The sequence below is a fragment of the Ovis aries genome, chromosome 1 (assembly GCF_016772045.2).
Source record: "Ovis aries strain OAR_USU_Benz2616 breed Rambouillet chromosome 1, ARS-UI_Ramb_v3.0, whole genome shotgun sequence".
NCBI lineage: Eukaryota > Metazoa > Chordata > Mammalia > Artiodactyla > Bovidae > Ovis > Ovis aries.
The window spans coordinates 34,516,000-34,534,862 of NC_056054.1; the positions used below are offsets into that span (position 1 = coordinate 34,516,000).

The 18,863-nt window shown below is 41.3% G+C and overlaps 1 protein-coding gene across 18 annotated transcripts in view; it reads left to right on the top strand.

Annotated features, from left to right (window-relative positions):
• The window catches only part of FGGY (FGGY carbohydrate kinase domain containing), a 625,499-nt gene that overhangs the window by 469,065 nt on the left and 137,571 nt on the right, over positions 1–18,863 (top strand). For all 18 annotated transcript variants that reach the window (XM_012158173.5, XM_042248740.2, XM_012158100.5 and 15 more), the window contains one exon: positions 17,921–17,982. In XM_012158173.5, the coding sequence (XP_012013563.3) occupies positions 17,921–17,982 (62 nt within the window). The remainder of the gene's footprint in view (positions 1–17,920; positions 17,983–18,863) is intronic.

An 18,863-nucleotide genomic window follows, 5' to 3' on the forward strand; every position in this document is an offset into this window, starting at 1 on the left:
GCTGGAGGAAGCACAAGCTGGGATCAAGATTGCCAGGAGAAATATCAATAACCTCAGATGTGCAGATGACACCACCCTTATGGCAGAAAGTGAAAAGGAACTAAAAAGCCTCTTTATTAAAGTGAGAGAGGAGAGTGAAAAAGTTGGCTTGAAGCTCAACATTCAGAAAACGAAGATCATGGCATCTGGTCCCATCACTTCATGGGAAATAGATGGGAAACAGTGGAAACAGTATCAGTGTCAGACTTTATCTTTTTGGGCTCCAAAATCACTGCAGATGGTGATTGCAGCCATGAAATTAAAAGACGCTTACTCCTTGGAAGAAAAGTGATGACCAACCTAGATAGTATATTCCAAAGTAGAGACATTACTTTGCCGACTAAGGTCCAGCTAGTCAAGGCTATGGTTTTTCCAGTGGTCACGTATGGATGTGAGAGTTGGACTGTGAAGAAGGTAGAGCGCCGAAGAATTGATGCTTTTGAACTGTGGTGTTGGAGAAGACTCTTGAGAGTCCCTTGGACTGCAAGGAGATCCAACCAGTCCATTCTGAAGGAATCAACCCTGGGATTTCTCTGGAAGGAATGATGCTAAAGCTGAAGCTCCAGTACTTTGGACACCTCATGAGAAGAGTTGACTCATTGGAAAAGACTCTAATGCTGGAAGAGATAGGGGGCAGGAGGAGAAGGGGACAACCGAGAATGAGATGGCTGGATGGCATCACTGACTCGATGGATGTGAGTCTGAGTGAACTCCAGGAGTTGGTGATGGACAGGGAGGCCTGGCGTGCTGTAATTCATGGGGTTGCAGAGTCGGACATGACTGAGCGGCTGAACTGGACTGAACTGAACTGATGGTTTTCCGGTCGTCATGCACAGAAGTGAGAGCTGAGCCATAAAGAAGGCTCAGTGCCAAAGAACTGATGCTTTAAATGGTGGTGCTGGAGAAGATTCTTGAGAGTCCCTTGGACAGCATGGAGATCAAATCAGTCAATCCTAAAGGAAATGAACCATGAATATTCACTGGAAGTTTTAGGGGAGTGTGTAATTTCCTCAGTTCTGTCTCGTCCCAACAAAAATTTGAAGCAGCAGACCAGCATTACAGCCCTTGGATAGACCAGTGTTACAGCTGTCAGATGGACCAGCTCTGTATTACAACTCAGCTTTATTTAGAAAATAAAGGAGAATACATCCTCGAGGCGTGAGGGCATGCCGACCCAAAAGACGTGAAGAGAAGAGAAAGACCTCCGGCCCTTTGGCTCCTCTTTTATCTGTTTTTTTCTCCTCCGCCTGGGCCTGCCCTTTGTAAACTCGGCCAGCCAGGAGTGCTGTCTGTTCTGCCTGAGGTCCTCACTCCCGTCCTCAGACCTTCCTTTGTTCTATTTTCACGGGCTTCTCCCTTCCTTGTCTTTTAGCCACTGCCCTTCTGGACTCCCTTTTCCTATTCTAACTACCTAACAGAAGGATTTATACTGAAGCTGAAGCTCCACTACTTTGGCTACCTGATGTGAAGAGCTGACACAATGGGAAAAGACCCTGATGCTGGGAAATAGTGAAGGCAAAAGGAGGAGCAGCGGAGGATGAGGTGGTTAAGTAGCATCATTGACTCAATGGACATGAATTTGAATAAACTGCAAGAGATAGTGGAGGACAGAGGAGCCTGGTACACTGCAGTCCATGGGGTCACAAAGAGTCAGACAGGACTTAGCCACTGAACAACAGCAACATGAAGAGCTTAGAGTGTACACAGCTTACAGAGATAAGCTTACAGAGATAGTGATGTCACTACCTGTGACTTCATTTAGTCACTCTTTCCTTCTTGTTACAGAGATTTCCTGAGAGATTACTCTGGCCCAGGCAAGGACATGGTCACATGATTCCTGTCCTCTAGTAGCTTATCATCTAATGGGAAAGTTGGATACAGAACTGGTAATTATAATTTATTGTAGCCCATAAAAGTAAATTGCACTACCCCTACAGCCGACTGGAAGAATCTGTTCTATGCTAAGCACATTCAGGCCCTCGTGAAGATTCAGGATTTTATCTGATCTTCACAGCATGTCTGTGTGATCAGTTTTATAATTTTTACTAGTGACAAAATAGGCTCAGAACAGTGAGGTAACTTGAACAAGGTCTAACAGCTGTAGGTGGGGACAGCCTTGATTCAAACCTAAGTCATCTACTGGAAGCCCCAGATTTTTCCAGAAGTGGACTTGGCTTTTGCAGAGCTGCCTTTCTGAATTTTTCTTACAGTTCTCTTGTGTACTTCCTTGAGAAGCAATTATTTTATCGGCTAGTGTGACTTTTCTTTTCAAGTGTATTAAAACACATACAGTTAGTAGACTTCGTGAGGTCATGAAAGAGAAACGTGTATGAATCAGTGTTGGCAGGATCTAGGTATATAGAGGTAGGTGTGTTTCATGCCAAGCATCTCACATTAGCTAATTAGAACGACTTCATGGATACAAAGACCAGCTCTGCATAAACAGATGCTTCTCTGTTCCCTCCTCCTGCCCAGGCCTTCACTTTTTTTTTTTTTTTTTACATCCCTCTGGATCCTGCTCAGCTTCCTAATTACCTTCTCAGTTCTAATCTTTCCCCCTTTAGCCCTTGTGTATTAGTTTGGGCTGCTATTAAAAAAAAAGTTCCATGGACCAAGTGGCTTATAAACAACAGAAATTTATTTCTCATAGTTCTGGACACTGGAAGCCCAAGATCAAGGTAGCAGCATGGTTGGGGTCTGGTGAGGGCCCTCTTCTGGGTTGCAGAAGGCTGTCTTTTCCTTGCATCTTTACCTGGTAGAAAAGGAGAACTCTGGTTTCTTCAGATCTTTATAAGGGCACTAATCCCATTCATTAGGCCTCTACCCTCATGACCTAACCACCTCCCAGAGGTCTCACCTCCCAATACCATGACATTGTGGTTAAGATTGCAAGTATGAATTGGGGGGCGGGGGTAGGGGGACGCATTTAATCACATTACCCTCTCTAAAGATTGCAGCTAAAACAATCTTTCTAAAGCATAGAGATGACTCTGTCTCTCTTGTTATCTGTAAAGTCTAAACTTGAGTGATGTTTATTTATACAGTCAGTATTTATTGAGTGCCTACTGTTTTCAAGGCACTGTTATAAGTAAGAAAAAGGCAATAAGTAAAACAACCCCTTCTGCCCCTCCTCTGAAAATCTGTCCCCTTGTCAAGCTTACATTCTAACAACAGGAGACAGATAATATACAATAAAATGATAAGTAAGTTTTATTTTATGATATAAGTTGTAAAACATAGAGGAAGTCAACTTGGGAGTTGACTTTGCAGTTTTAAATAGATGGTCAGAATAAGCCTCATTGAAGTGACATCTAACAAATATGGTTTGGAAGGGAGTTAGCTATTTGGTGTGTTCAGTCCCTGGGTTGGGAAGATATCCTGGAGAAGGGAAAGGCTACTCACTCCAGTATTCTGGCCTAGAGAATTCCATGGACTGTGTAGTCCATGGGGTCACAAAGAGTCGGACACGACTGAGCAACTTTCACTTTCACTTAGCCATTTGGAAACCTGGGAGAAGAACATATCAGGCCAAGGGAAAACCAGTGCAAAGATCCTGAGGGGGTTGGTTACCTGGCATAATACAGGAATAGCAAGAAGCCCACAGGAATGGGGCAGAGTGAACCAGATGAGAACTATAGAGAATACAGTCAGAGATGTAATGGAGGCTGTATTTTGGCCACTGTAAGGATTTTGGCTTTTACCTTGTAAAATGGGATGTCATTGAAGAATGATGAACACAAGAGAGATATGCTATGACTTAGGTCTTTAAAGTATCTTCTGGCTGCCGCCTGCTATGTTGGGAATAAACTGTGGATGGGAGTAGGGGAAGTAGAAGCAGGAAGACCAGAAAGAAGCTCTTGGAGTAGGCCAAATGAGAGGTGAGAATGATGGCCGTGGGCTTAGTGAAAAGCGCCCAGATTTGGGATATGTTTTGAAGGTAGAAGCAAAAGTATTTCCTGCTGGATTGAAAGTGAAGTGTGAAGAAAGAGAAAGGAGAGGGGTTTTGAAGGATAATTTTTCTAATAATGGAGACAGTGGATTAAGTATCAAGGAGGTAGAGGGCAGAAGGAGTCAGGGATTAGTCCGTTTTCTGACTATAGTAACTGATAAACTCACTATGATCCTCCATTGTTTGTCTTCATCTTGGTAAAGTACACCATTGTTTATATCCTTATTAAAGCCAGAAAATTAGGATTTGTACTTACCTCTCTTTTTTCCCTCTCTGCCCACGGCCAATTCATCAGAAAACCTTCTTGTTTCTACCTCCAAAATGTATATCACCAATCTGGCTGTTTTTCTTTACCTTCACTCCCAGCACCACCGGCCAAACCACCATTGTCTGAGTTCTGGACCATGTAAGGCACATCGTTTGTACACAGCATGTAATTAGGTCTTGCTTTCCTGTCTTGTTTTATAACCTCTGGTTTTTCTTGGCGTGTTTAAGCTATCAGCATTTAATGTAAAGATGGATATACTCAGATTTAGCCTTCTATTTTACTCTGCTTTCTGTGGTCACTTTTGTTTTTTGCTCTCTCCATCGCTCATTTTTGTCCTTTATTAGACTGAATATTTTCCAGTTTTGAAGGTTTCATTTTTCTACTGGTTTGTAGGCATTTTTCCATTCTTTTTAAATGCCTTTTTTAGGAATTATAGTAAACATTCTAAACTTTTCAGTCTACTTAGATTGCATACTGTGTAACTTCGTGTAAAATTCAAAAAGCATTCAGCTCTATAGTTCCATTTACTAGTTGCCCCAGCTCTTTATGTTGTAGTTGTGTGGTATCTACAAAGCTGTATACTCAACAGAACTGTAGTTGTTGTACTGTTCACGTTAACCCAGTCTGCTTGGAATGCCATAACAAAATGCACAGACGTGGTGGATTAAACAGTAGACATTTACTTTCTTACACTTTTGTATCAAGGTGCTCTTTATGCTGGCAAGTTTGGTTTCTGGTGAGAACTCTCTTACTGGCCTGCACAACGGCTGTATTTTCACTGTATCCCTCACATGGCCTTTGCTAGGTGTATGACTTAGAGAGCAAGCTCTGGTGTCCCTCCCTCTTCTTATAAGGACAACAATACTATTAGATTAGAGCCCCACCCTTATGACCTCATTTAACTTTAATTACCTCCATAATGTCTCCATCTCTAAACACAGTCTTACTGGGGGTTGGACTTCAACATCTGAATTTTTAAAGGATACCATTTAGTCCATAACAGTCAGATGTATTTCAAAGAATTTCTGAGAAACAAAGCATAATCTTTTGTGTTTACCTACATAGTTATAATTTCCATCATTTATTTTTAATTTCTTTATGAAAAAATTTAGCTTCCATCAGTATTTCCCTTCACTCTGAGGAACTCTCTTTAGCATTCCTTTGGTTCTTACAGGTCTATTGCTGAAACAACAACAAAAATACCTTCGTAGTTTTCTTCTTGTTTCTTCCTTTCACCAGTTAAATATGTCAATATATTGCATTCTGGCACCATTGTTTCTTACGAGAAGTCAACCATCATGTATTTTGTTCTTCCCCTTCATACATTATATCCTTTTTCTCTAGCTACTTTTAAGATTTCCCTCCTGATCTTAGTTTTTATGATGGTGTGCACATACGTGGGGTTTGAGGAATTTATCCTTCTCCAAGATTTGCTATACTTGAATGTGTAAATTGCTGTCTTTTACCATGGGCTGGAAGAAGCACAAGCTGGAATCAAGATTGCGGAGAGAAATATCAATAACCTCAGATATGCAGATGACACCACCCTTATGGCAGAAAGTGAAGAGGAAATAAAAAGCCTCTTGATGAAAGTGAAAGAGGAGAGCGAAAAAGTTGGCCTAAATCTCAACATTCAGAAAACGAAGATCATGGCATCTGGTCCCATCACTTCATGGGAAATAGATGGGGAAACAGTGGAAACAGTGTCAGACTTTATTTTTTGGGCTCCAAAATCACTGCAAATGGTGACTGCAGCCATGAAATTAAAAGATGCTTACTCCTTGGAAGAAGTTATGACCAACGTAGACAACATATTCAAAAGCAGAGACATTACTTTGCCAGCAAAGGTCTGTCTAGTCAAGCCTATGGTTTTCCCAGTAGTCAGGTATGGATGTGAGAGTTGGACTGTGAAGAAAGATGCTGCTGCTCCTGCTGCTAAGTTGCTTCAGTCGTATCCGACTCTGTGCGACCCCATAGACAGCAGCCCACCAGGCTCCCCCATCCCTGGGATTCTCCAGGCAAGAACACTGGAGTGGGTTGCCATTTCCTTCTCCAATGCATGAAAGTGAAAAGTGAAAGTGAAGTCACTCAGTCGTGTCCTACTCCTAGCGACCCCATGGACTGCAGCCGACCAGGCCCCTCTGTCCATGGGATTTGCCAGGCAAGAGCACTGGAGTGGGTTGCCATTGCATTCTCCGGTGAAGAAATATGAGCACTGAAGAATTTATGCTTTTGAACTGTGGTGTTGGAGAAGACTCTTGAGAGTCCCTTGGACTGCAAGGAGATCCAACCAGTCCATTCTAAAGGAGATCAGTCCTGGGATTTCTTTGGAAGGAATGATGCTAAAGCTGAAACTCCAGTACTTTGGCCACCTCATGCGAAGAGTTGACTCATTGGAAAAGACTCTGATGCTGGGAGGGATTGGGGGCAGGAGGAGAAGGGAACGACAAAGGAATAGATGGCTGGATGGCATCACCAACTCAATGGACACGAGTCTGAGTGAACTCTGGGAGATGATGATGGACAGGGAGGCCTGGCGTGCTGCAATTCATGGGGTCGCAAAGAGTCGGACACGACTGAGCGACTGAACTGAACCAAGTTTGAGAAATCTTTAGCATTTACATATGTACATATCTTTTCTACCTGTCTGCTCGTATTCCTCATACTGTGACTCCATTATACATATTGAAGACCTTTGGCTATTGTCTCATAGCCCCACCTGAGGGATTCTGCGGTTTTTCCCTCCCCCTAGTTTTTCTCTCTGTCTTTCTCTTCTTCTCTCTCAATTAGACACTCTCTATTGGTCTTTTATCAAGTTCATTGTCTCTTCTGTCTGCAATTTCCAATCAGCTATCAGGCCTATCCGCTAAATATTTATTTCAGCTATTATATTTATCAATATTAGAATTTCTACTTTTTGTTATAATTGTTTCCATTTCTTTGCCATTTCTTATCTGTTTATTAGTTATGAGAATGTTATCCTTTTATATCCTTGAGTATTGTTAAACTCCTGGGTTTAAAATTCTTGCCTTTTAATTTTAACATCTATGTTATCTCAAGGCTATTGTCCATTAAATGGCCTTTCTCTTAAGTAAGGATTACATTTTCCTGTTTCTTCATGTGTCTAGTAATTTTGACTCATATCTTGAATTTTTTAATTGATGTAATATAGTGACACTGGCTTATACTTGTTTCTCTGAAGAGTACTTTTTTTTTAAGCAAGTACTTTAATGGCTGAATGCAAACTCCAAGTTTTTTCTCTCCTATAATGGGCACCTACTGAAATCTTTGTTGAGTTCTTTAAGCCTTAGTTAGGCTGCATATTATGTAATTCATAGATCATCCAGAGACTAAGGTAACATTTATAGTCATAGTGTTGAACTCCCTTTTAATGTCTATCTCCTTTCTGATATCTCCCTTATCTCTTACTTTCTATTTGTTATGGTTGCCTTGAGCTCTAACCTCTCATTTCTTAGCTAGGAGGACTGTGTATTTCTATCTGATTATTAGCTGTCCTAAATGGCACTGATTGAGGTCTGCTCTCTGGCAAAAATCTATAAAATCAAGAAACACATATAATGCTGTTTTTTCCTCCCATGTGTCTATTCCTCTTCAGTTTCTACCTGGTTTGGTAACTTTCTAATATCTTCAGAGAATCATTTAATGTAATTGATAAGCATTTATAATTGTTATATTGTTATTTATAATTGTTTGCATAATATGAGCTATCTAGTCAACTTAAGAAGTAGAACTCCTAAATGATTTCTTTTAAAGCAAACAAGATTACATCTCTTTCCTGATTAAAACCCTTCTGTGGGCATCTGCATGTCATCTGTATGGTCTTCTTTGGAAAAATGCCTATTTAGGTCTTCTGCCCATTTTTTTGATTGAGTTGTTTATTTATGGTTGTATGGGCTGTTTGTATAATTTAGATACACTTCCTTGTTGGTCTCATCATTTGCAAATATTTTTTCCCATTCTATAAGTTGTCTCTTCATTTTGTTGATGGTTTCCTTTGCTGTGCAGAAGCTTTTCAGTTTGATTGGGTCCTATTATTTAGTTTTGCTTTAATTTATTGTGCCTTGAGAGACTGATCTAAGAAAATATATTGCTACAATTTATTTCAAAGAATATCTATGTTCTCTTCGAGAATTTCTATGGTGTCATGTCTTACATTTAGGTTTTTTCACTATTTCAAGTTTATTTTTGTTTATGGTGTGGGGGAGTGGTCTAATTTCATTGTGGTCAGAATGGCAATCATAAAAAAATCTACAAGTAATAAATGATAGAAGGGGTATGGAGAAAAGGGAAGTCTCCTACAATGTTGGTGAGAGTGTAACTTGGTGCAGCCACTATGGAAAACAGTATGGAAGTTTCTTAAAAAGCTAAAGATAGAGCTACCATGTGAAAATAAAAATAAAATTCTAATTTGGAAAGATACATGGACCCCAGTCCTCATAACACCACTACTTATAATAGCTAAGACATGAAAGTGAAAGCAAAAGTGAAGTCGCTCAGTCGTGTCCAACTCTTTGCGACCCCATGGACTGTAGCTTACCAGGCTCCTCCATCCATGGGATTTTCCAGGCAGGAATATTGTAGTGGGTTGCCATTTCCTTCTCCAGGGAATCTTCCCAAGCCAGGGATTGAAACTGGGTCTCCCCCATTGTAGGCAGACACTTTACTGTCGGGAACCACACAAATGCCCATCAATAGATGACTGGATTAAGAAGATGTGGTATGTATTTACAATGGAATATTACTCAGCTATAAATATAATGAAATACCACCATTTGCAGCAATATGGAGGAACCTAGAAAATATTATACTAAGTGAAGTAAGTCAGAAGAGAAAAACAAATACTATATCATGTCACTTCTATGTAGAATCTAAAAAAATAACACAGATCAATCTATATACAAAATAGAAACAGACTCATAGATATAGAAGACAAATTTATTGCTAGCAAGGTAGGGAGAGGATAAATTAGCAATATGGGATTAACAGATAAAAACTACTATATAAAATAGATAAGCAGCAAAGATACACTATACAGTACAGGATACTATATCCAATGTCATATAATAAATTGATAGTAATAATGTTAGTTGCTCAGTCCTGTCTGACTCTTAGACCACAGACTATAGCCCGCCGGGCTCTTCTGTCCATGGGATTCTCCAGACAACAATACTGAAGTGGGTTGCCATTCCCTTCTCCAGAGGATCTTCCCAACTCAGGAATCAAACCCAGGTCTCCTACATTGCAGGCAGATTCTTTACCATCTAAGCTACAGGGAAGTCCTGTATATATAATAACCTATGGTGGGATGTAATTAGAAAAAATAACAATCACTTTGCTATATACCTGACACTAACACAATACTGTAAATCAGTTATACTTCAATTAAAAAAAAGCCTTCTATGTCCTCTGATTGTACTTAGAGTAAAATCTAAAGCCTTTGAGATGGCCTGCTTGATCCGCCCCACTTCCTACCTCTTTATCTTCATTTCATACAGCTTTTCTGCTTCTTTGCTCTTTTGGACGCCTATCAGTTCCTAGGACACATGAAGCTCTTTCCTGCAATAGAATCTTTGTTATTGTCATTCTCTCTACTGGAAATTATTGGTTCTTATTTCTTGTTCATTCTTTGCTAAAATTTCACCTTTAGATCTCTCCATCTTTACTGACTCCTCTATCTGAAATCAGTGTTCCTCTTTTTTTTTCTCTCTCTCTTTAATTTTTGACCTGTCTGCACAGCTTGCAGGATCTTAGTTCCGCAACCAGGAATTGAACCTGGGGCCACAGCAGTGAAAGCGCCAAGTCCTAACCCTGAACCACCAGGGAACTCCCCAAACCAGTGTTTTTATTACAGTGGTTTATCTATTTCCTTCAAAGAACTAATCACAATCTTTAATTATTATATATATTTGTTGACTCTATATCTCAATAGAATATAATCTCCATGTGAAAAAGAAAATCTGCATGTGAACAGAAAGAATCCCCTGTGCTTATTGACTATGACCAAAACAGAGTGGGTGTGTGTGTGTTTGGGTGTGTGTGGGTGTGTGTGTTAGTCACTCAGTCATGCCCAACTCTTTGAGACCCCATGGGGTATAGCCCATCAGGGTCCTCCGTCCATGAGATTTTCCAGGCAAGAATCCTGGAGTGGGTTGCCATTTCCTTCTCCAGAAGATCTTCCTGACCCCAGGATCAAACTCGAGTTTCTTGCATTGCAGGCAGACTCTTTACCATATGAGTCACAAGGGAAACCCTAATATTCATTGCATCTATAAAAAACCTTCTTATCAGTTCAGTTCAGTTCAGTCGCTCAGTCGTGTTTGACTCTTTGCAACCCCATGAACCGCAGCACGCCAGACCTCCCTGTCCATCACCAACACCCGGAGTCCACCCAAACCCATGTCCATTGTGTCAGTGATGCCATCCAACCATCTCATCCTCTGTTATCCCCTTCTCCTCCTGCCTTCAATCTTTCCCAGCATCAGGGTCTTTTCAAACGAGTTAGCTCTTCACATGAGGTGGCCAAAGTATTGGAGTTTTAGCTTCAACCTCAGTCCTTCCAATGAACACCCAGGACTGATCTCCTTTAGGATGGACTGGTTGGATCTCCTTGCAGTCCAAGGGACTCTCAAGAGTCTTCTCCAACACCACAGTTCAAACGCATCAATTCTTCGGTGCTTAGCCTTCTTCACAGTCCAACTCTCACATCCATACATGACCACTGGCAAAACCATAGCCTTGACTAGACAGACCTTTGTTGGCAAAGTAACGTCTCTGCTTTTGAATATGCTATCTAGGTTGGTCATAACTTTCCTTCCAAGGAGCAAGCGTCTTTTAATTTCATGGCTGCAATCACCATCTGCAGTGATTTTGGAGCCCAGAAAAATTGTTTCCCCATCTGTTTGCCATGAAGTGATGGGACCTGATGCCATGATCTTAGTTTTTCTGAATGTTGAGCTTTAAGCTCAACATTTTTCACTCTCCTCTTGCACTTTCATCAAGAGGCTCTTTAGTTCTACTTCACTTTCTGCCATAAGGGTGGTGTTATCTGCATATCTGAGGTTATTGATGTTTCTCCCAGCAATCTTGATTCCAGCTTGTGCTTCCTCTAGCCCAGCGTTTCTCATGATGTACTCTGCATATAAGTTAAATAAGCAGGGTGACAATATACAGCCTTGACATACTCCTTTTCCTATTTGGAACCAGTCTGTTGTTCCATGTCCAGGCTAGACTATATTCAGATATTGGGATGCCCATTTATATTTTCTTTCAGGAATGTTTGTTGTTCCCAGGAACTGTTCAGTGTTGAAACTCACAATCAAAAAAAATTTTTTTAAGTGGGCTTTCTTCTTTCATTAGATTTTCATGAGAATTTCAAAGCTGGGAAAAATCAGGCAAAACATTTTTGCCTTGAGCTAATATTAGTTAAATAAAGAGTTGAAATAGTGGACTTTCTGGATGACTCAGTGGTAAAGAGTCCATTTGTGAATTTAGAAAACATGGGTCCCAAATCAGACATCCCTGATCTGGGAAGATCTCACAGGCCACAGAGCAACTAAGCCTGTGTGCCACAGCTATTGATTGACCCTGGGCTCTAGAGCCCAGGAGCCCCAACTACTGAAGCCCACAAGCCCTAAAGCCCACTCTTCACAACAAGAAAAGGCTCCACAGTGAGAAGCCCTCCCACTGCAACTAATGAGTAGCCTCTGCTCACCACAGATAGACAAAGTTCCACACAGCAATGAAGACCTAGCACAGTCAAAACTAAATAAGTAAATAAAGAAATAAATAACCTTTTTCCAAAAGGGTTGAAATAGCTTAGATGAAAAAGTGACATTACAGGTAAATACAAATGGAAAAAAGACAGTTGTCCCAAGTGATGAACCTGAGCCTAATTGATTCCTATCTGTAAAGAAGGAAAAAGACAGTCTCAAGGTTAATACATAAAGCTGTTTTTAATAGAGAAAAGCCCATCATGCAATAAGACAGCTTTGACTTAGCAAAAACAATTACGGAACCTAAAATTCTTAACATTTAAAATTTTTCTTTTGCTTGCCTATAAACTCTTTGCCAACAGTTTTGATATCTCAAATGGTGCAGTTCCCTGTAATTTTACAAGCTCTTGCCTACTTGTCATATTAACTTATTAAATGTTTTAGAGAGAAAATTAGAAATGGTCTTGTCCAAGGTCATGCCCTGAGCCAGAGCAGAGCTCAGATCTCAAGAGTCCTTGACTGTGCTCACTCTGCCGTCAAAAACTCCAATGCTTAAAGTCAGACAGATAGCATAAATGAACAAACAGACCAGGCAAAGAGATATTTTTTACTTCTCCAGAGCAGTTTCTCTTTTCAGCTTACAGTACTCTTGGGCTGAATTCCATTTTCCCTCCTTTGACTGAGAGATGGGCATGGAGAAATAAATCTCTATTCCGAGTAAAGCATTAGTGCCATCATGATGTTAAATTGAGTGGTGGCGCCTCTCACAAAGTGGAGGGTGCAGGCCTGGCTGAGGGGATCAGTCCCCACTCAGCTCCAGCTGACTCTTACCATGGGGAATCTGGGTGACCCAGTGTTTTATATTCACCACTTCTTCAAGAGAAACCAAAATCTAGACTGAAAGCGACATCTCTCAATTTTAAAACATTGGCTCATTTTTAAAAATATTATATATCCCAAATAAAGTACATCTGTGGGCCTGATGCCACCTCATACTACACATGTATGATCTCTGTTTTCTATTGTATTGCATTTCTATTTTTCCTATATTCCACCTTTATAAGGAAATGCAAAAAAGAAACAAATATTCTACTTGTGTATTGTAAGATGGCCTTTTTCCTCTTGATCCTGACCTGAAAGCCATCCTGAAGATGTGACTCCAGTGACCCAGCCAGTGTAAGCTTCCTACCTCTCCAAATAGTTCGTAGTCTTTTCTGCCTACTCCTACAGCTGCCAGCTCTCAGAGCTGAAATCTGAGAAGACGGAAGAAACAAGAAAAGACTCATAGAGTTAGGGTAGTTCTGTCTATATATCTCTATGGCAACCACTTGGCAAATATAGTTATTGTGGTAAAACTGGTTATTTCATTGGGAAACAAATAACCACTAATGGGGCTCTGTGATCTTCTATACTGTGCTAAATGCTAGAGAATAGAACATAATGTCAAAAGATCAACCCTTGGAACAGGCACTCCAGACTTTTGAAATGAGTGCTCAGTTATCTGGCAAACTGGCTCCTTGTTTATTAATCAGGGTGGACCTTTACCATCAGATGCTGTGGAAAAACGAACCGCAGGTGACCTTTTAAATCCTGTTCTTCCAGCCATTTTTACGGTTTGGGTGGTACCTCCTTCTTTTTACTAATAGGTGTTATGATCTGAAAACCATCTCTATATCACTCACCACAACCTTCCCTACAAAGCTAATTTTACTATCCGCATTCTAGAGGTCCAAGAGAAGAGGCTCTATGAGGTCAAGTAACTTAGATAACAGAGGATATAAGTATAGACCATGAGTTGGGCCTTTTCCCAAGGCCCATGTTTCAGCTGCTGTTTTTAAATATAGATTTTATTATTATTTAGGTATGATGAAGCCCGCACTGCGTGCGTGCGCATGCTCAATCGCTTCAGTTGGTCTTTGCAACTATGTAGTAGCTGGCCAGTTTCCTCTGCTCATGGGATTCTCCATGCAAGAATCCTGGAGTGGGTTGCCATACCCTCCTCCAGGAGATCTTCCCATCCCAGGGATCGAACCTGAATCTCTTATGTCTCCTGCAGGTGGGTTCTTTTCCACTAGTACCACCTGGAAAGCCCCGGAAGCCCACAGATCAGGAGACAATTACCATTAAAAGGAGAACTTGTTATTCCCTGTTCTCAGAAAGACAGGGCTGCCCACACCATGCAGGGCCATACAGGAAGTGCTAGGGTTGTCCCGAGTTGTCTGGTTCCTGACTCTGGGGTGATTACAGCAGGAACACAGTGGCCCGTAGAGGGGCTGGTGAGGAGGTGGCCTCTGGATCAGTTACTTTGCATATGAAAGACAATGCACCCAGGCCAATGAGTCCTTCACTATCCCTGGGAATTGGCTAACTGTGGAAGGAACGTCTCTCCAGGGTTACCAGGGCCCCAGATCCCAAAGCATCATAAATATAGAAAATAAAAAGACGTGATTACAATGACCACATTTCCTTTACTTAGACCCAAAAGTCCAAAGCATCTTTTCACTCTGATTTTCTTATATTCTGTAACGATTCAGTCACTAAGTTTGGTGGCTCAGACAGCAAAGTGTCTGCCTGCAATGTGGGAGACCTGAGTTCGATCCCTGGGTTGGGAAGATCACCTGAAGAAGGAAATGACAACCCACTCTAATACTCTTGCCTAGAAAATCCCATGGACAGAGGAGCCTGATAGGCTACAGTCCATGGGGTTGCAAAGCAACATGACTAAGCAACTTCACTTTCTTTCGAGTTTGTTTTATTTCCTTCAAAATGTATCTCATTCATCCATTCGAGATGCCAGGCATTATTGTAGGCACTGAAGAATGGGAAATTACAAGGCTTTTGATTTAAAAGCGCTCAGAGGGTAAGGTAAGAGATAGACATATAAACTAATAATTGAGAAGAACTTGATTAACTTGATAAATGCTACAATAGGGCAAAGGCAGGGGATATTCATGCCTTGTATTCCCAACGTCGGCCTCTGAATCCTGTCTGTGTTTCCTACCCTGTTGTGCCTACCCTGCTAGGTTAATTGTCCTTAACTTGTCATTATTTTGCTTCACAAATCAAAATGATTTCCAACAGCCTATAATTCAGTAAAACTAAAGTCACTTATCTGACTTTTAAGAACCACTGGCAGTCCACACCCTCCTCATGTCCCCGTATTTTTACCACTTCATTTATTCTCTAATTTAGTATACAGTTACTCTCTGACCATGTGTGCCCCACACAAACAGATACAAATATGAAGGGTGGTAAGTGTTCTCAAGAAGCACATGGTATTCTGTGAGCATGTGGTCCATTATGGTTCGCACGCCCCACGTTTATTCACTGGATACTTACTGAGCATCTACAATTGCCAGTCTCCAGGCTAGGCCAGTCTCCTGCTGTCTGTACCAGATTTTCTTTCCATCTTCATGTCTCTGCTCATTACAGCCTACTTTCTGGCATCCCTTGCCTGCAACCCTTTATTCCTCCAAACTGCTTGTTCTTTACTTCTTGCCTTTTGCTACTATGCATTATACGTGTTTCTTTTTTCTACTCTATCCCAGAACCTAGTCATAGTACCTGCTGAGGTAGGCACTTGGCAAATACCAAATAACTGCATTCATGCACGTGTTTCACATGCTAGGTTCTGTGCTTCCTCTGAGAAGCTCATCTAAATCCCCTTTCTCTGACCTCCTAAAGCACTTCCCATAGAAATTAGCATCAAATCAAGTAATGGCTTTAATTATCCATTATTGATGCCAGTGGATTCATTGTGATGTTCCTGCTGCTGCTGCTAAGTCGCTTCACTCGTGTCCGACTCTGTGTAACTGTGTAGACGGCAGCCCACCAGGCTCTCCTGTCCCGGGGATTCTCCAGGCAAGAACACTGGAGTGGGCCGCCATCTCCTTCTCCAATGCATGAAAGTGAAAAGTGAAAGTGAAGTCGCTCAGTCCTGTCTGACTCTTCGAGACCCCATGGACTACAGCCTACCAGGCTCCTCCATCCTCGGAATTTTCCAGGCAAGAGTACTGGAGTGGGGGTGCCATTGAATGTTCCTACTAGATGCAAACTCTTTAAGACTCAGATTATGCCTCATTACAGTAACTGAAAATTGAACCTTCAGGAAGTAAACATTCAAAACCTGAATGACTTTCTTTCCATTGAAATGACCAATTGCTTTGGTGTTATTTTAAAACATTTTTGCAGCTCTACACAAATGAAATTTAACACCTTATACCTAGAAGTTCAGGAGACAATGTGACATAGTGCTGAAGACCGGAGACTTTGAATAGAGACCTAGGTTTGAAACCTCGGAGAAGGCGATGGCACCCCACTCCAGTACTCTTGCCTGGAGAGTCCCACGGGCAGAGGAACCTGGTGGGCTGCAGTCCATGGGGTCTCGAAGAGTTGGACACAACTGAGCAACTTTCACTTTTCACTTTCATGCATTGGAGAAGGAAATGGCAACCCACTCCAGTGTTCTTGCCTGGAGAATCCCAGGGACGGGGGAGCCTGGTGGGCTGTCATCTATGAGGTCGCACAGAGTCGGACACGACTGAAGCAACTTAGCAGCAGCAGCAGCAGGTTTGAAACCTAAATCTGCCACTTATTCTCTATGACCCTAGGCAAGTTACTTAATCTCTTCTAGTTTTTTCACCTCCATGGTGAATAACAGTATCTTCTTCACAGAAGTGTTGTAAGGATAAATGAGATAATGTATGTAAAATGCTTAGCTTAGAATTGGTACATAGTAAATGAGTCAATAAATTTTAGGTGATATCATTTATACTGTTGTTGGCACTATGGTAAGCACACTCTGTGTCCTAGAAACCCTGTTTTAAAAGGATCCTAGGATGGGGAAAGGGGGAGAGGAGCTTACTGAGGCTCAGAGCAGTAAAATAACTTGCACAAAGTCACACAGCTAGTTCCTATCAGAGCCAGAACCCCAGACCCAGCCTAGGCAACTCCAGAATAAAGCTGCTTTCTCTTTACACAGTCCTGACTCTCCGGAGGCATGCTCACAGAGGCTATCTCCATGAGGCCACAGTAACTGGTCTGTTCATAGTTTGAATGAAAATAAATAGGTCAGAATGGTTGTTTTGGAGACTCATGTAAACACTGAGAAAATACACAGATTAGGTTCAGGAACTCAAGCCGGGTGTTGGGTGTGTTTTAGCAAGCAAAGTCACAGCATGGGGAAACACATCCCTTCCTGATACTTAGCACATATTATTTTGTTTAGAGTGACCAAGTGGATTAAGGAATAAATCCTAGGCATGGAATTTCAAATGAGAAGACCATTGTCCGCAGAGCTCAGACATTTCTGTCCTTGGAAAGCTCTGCCTCACTTTCCCACAGGATAACTTCTCAGTCAGGAGAGGTTCTCCTGACAGCTCTGGGGCAACTCTTTGGTGCTTTTTAAAATTCGGACTCCCTCCTCACAGTCTCTTTCACTCAGCTTTTCCATTAGTAAGATGCAGAGAATAATTCAAGGTCTGTCATTGCCCTGGGGTGATAGCATGGGGTAACAGGAGGAGGGGGGGATAATGTAACCCAGAAGTCAGTGTTTTTAATACCCAGGTGCCCCTCCCCAATCCCAAACACTTACCCTGAGTTACTTGAGTTATACCTCCTTCTCACACCTCTGTCAAACCTCACTCCTAGATCTGACACTACCTGCTGCCACCAGTTCAGCCATGGGAGTTTCATTTCCTACTGTTCTTCTCTTTAAACTTCTTTGTTTTATAAATCCAAGAAGCCAGCAGTTAGTTGAACAAAGCTAGATTTCTGAAAGAGCTGAGAGACTCTTGCTGAGTTAGCTTTTTAGCATTCTTGGCTCCTCTGTAGACAAGGAATTGAAAGAAACAGACATTTTAATATATCTTCTTCTGGCTTAAACATAAGCTAGAGAAGCTTTAAAACTGACCCCTCTCTCTTGTTTTTCAGATAGACCACATGGTGCAGGGCCATGCTGCCTTCCCTGAACTACAAGCCAAGGCCAAAGCCAGGTAACGGGTCTCTCTTCCCTACAACTTTCCACGCCCATCTGCACTGATGGCACTGATTTTAGACGGCTGCACGATTTTCAGATTCTGTGAGCAATGAAAATGCCTGGCAGTTCTTGGTTATAAGACAGTCATCTGGATGATTCAGAACATACATGTATTCATTTTCAAAACAGCCTACAAAAACTCACAAAGAATCTAGGGATCCCCATAGAATATTCTAGTGACCATGGTTGAGATGCTCTGATGTAGAAGAGGGTGCACGGATTTTGGAGTCAGAACTTCTTGGATTCAAATACAGTTTTTCTGCTTATTAACTGTGTGACCTTGGGTAAGTTATTCGATTTCTCTAAGCCTGTCTCTTCATCTATGAAATAGGATAGTAACCGATAGGAGTGGTTTCTAGAATATATTGTTAAGGGGAGAAAGCAGAGTATAAAGGAGTTTTGCAGTATACTCTTTTTTATGTAGAAACAAGGTGATAAAAGAAAATATATGTGTATCTAGTCATTTATGCAAAAGAAGTATACGAAAGTTAAATCAGAAATGAATGAAGTTAGTAACTATAGGGGCGTGTGGGTAGGAATGCGATGGAAGTAGTGGGGGAATGGAAACAGGGTGGTAGGAGGGAAGAGAACACCTCTGGTGTGCCTTCTGATACGACTCTGACTCTTAGAATCATGATGACACTTCATGCCCCTCTGAAAATAAATAATAGGGGGATGGATGGATGGATACTTGGAGAGATGTGTGTGATGGGGGTGAAATGCAAATAGTAAAAAAAAAAAAAAAGAAACCTATTGTATTAATAATAACATGATCATACTAATAGAGATTTGAGAAGGAAAAAAACTAACCTAAGTAACTCCGAGAAAGAATATTTT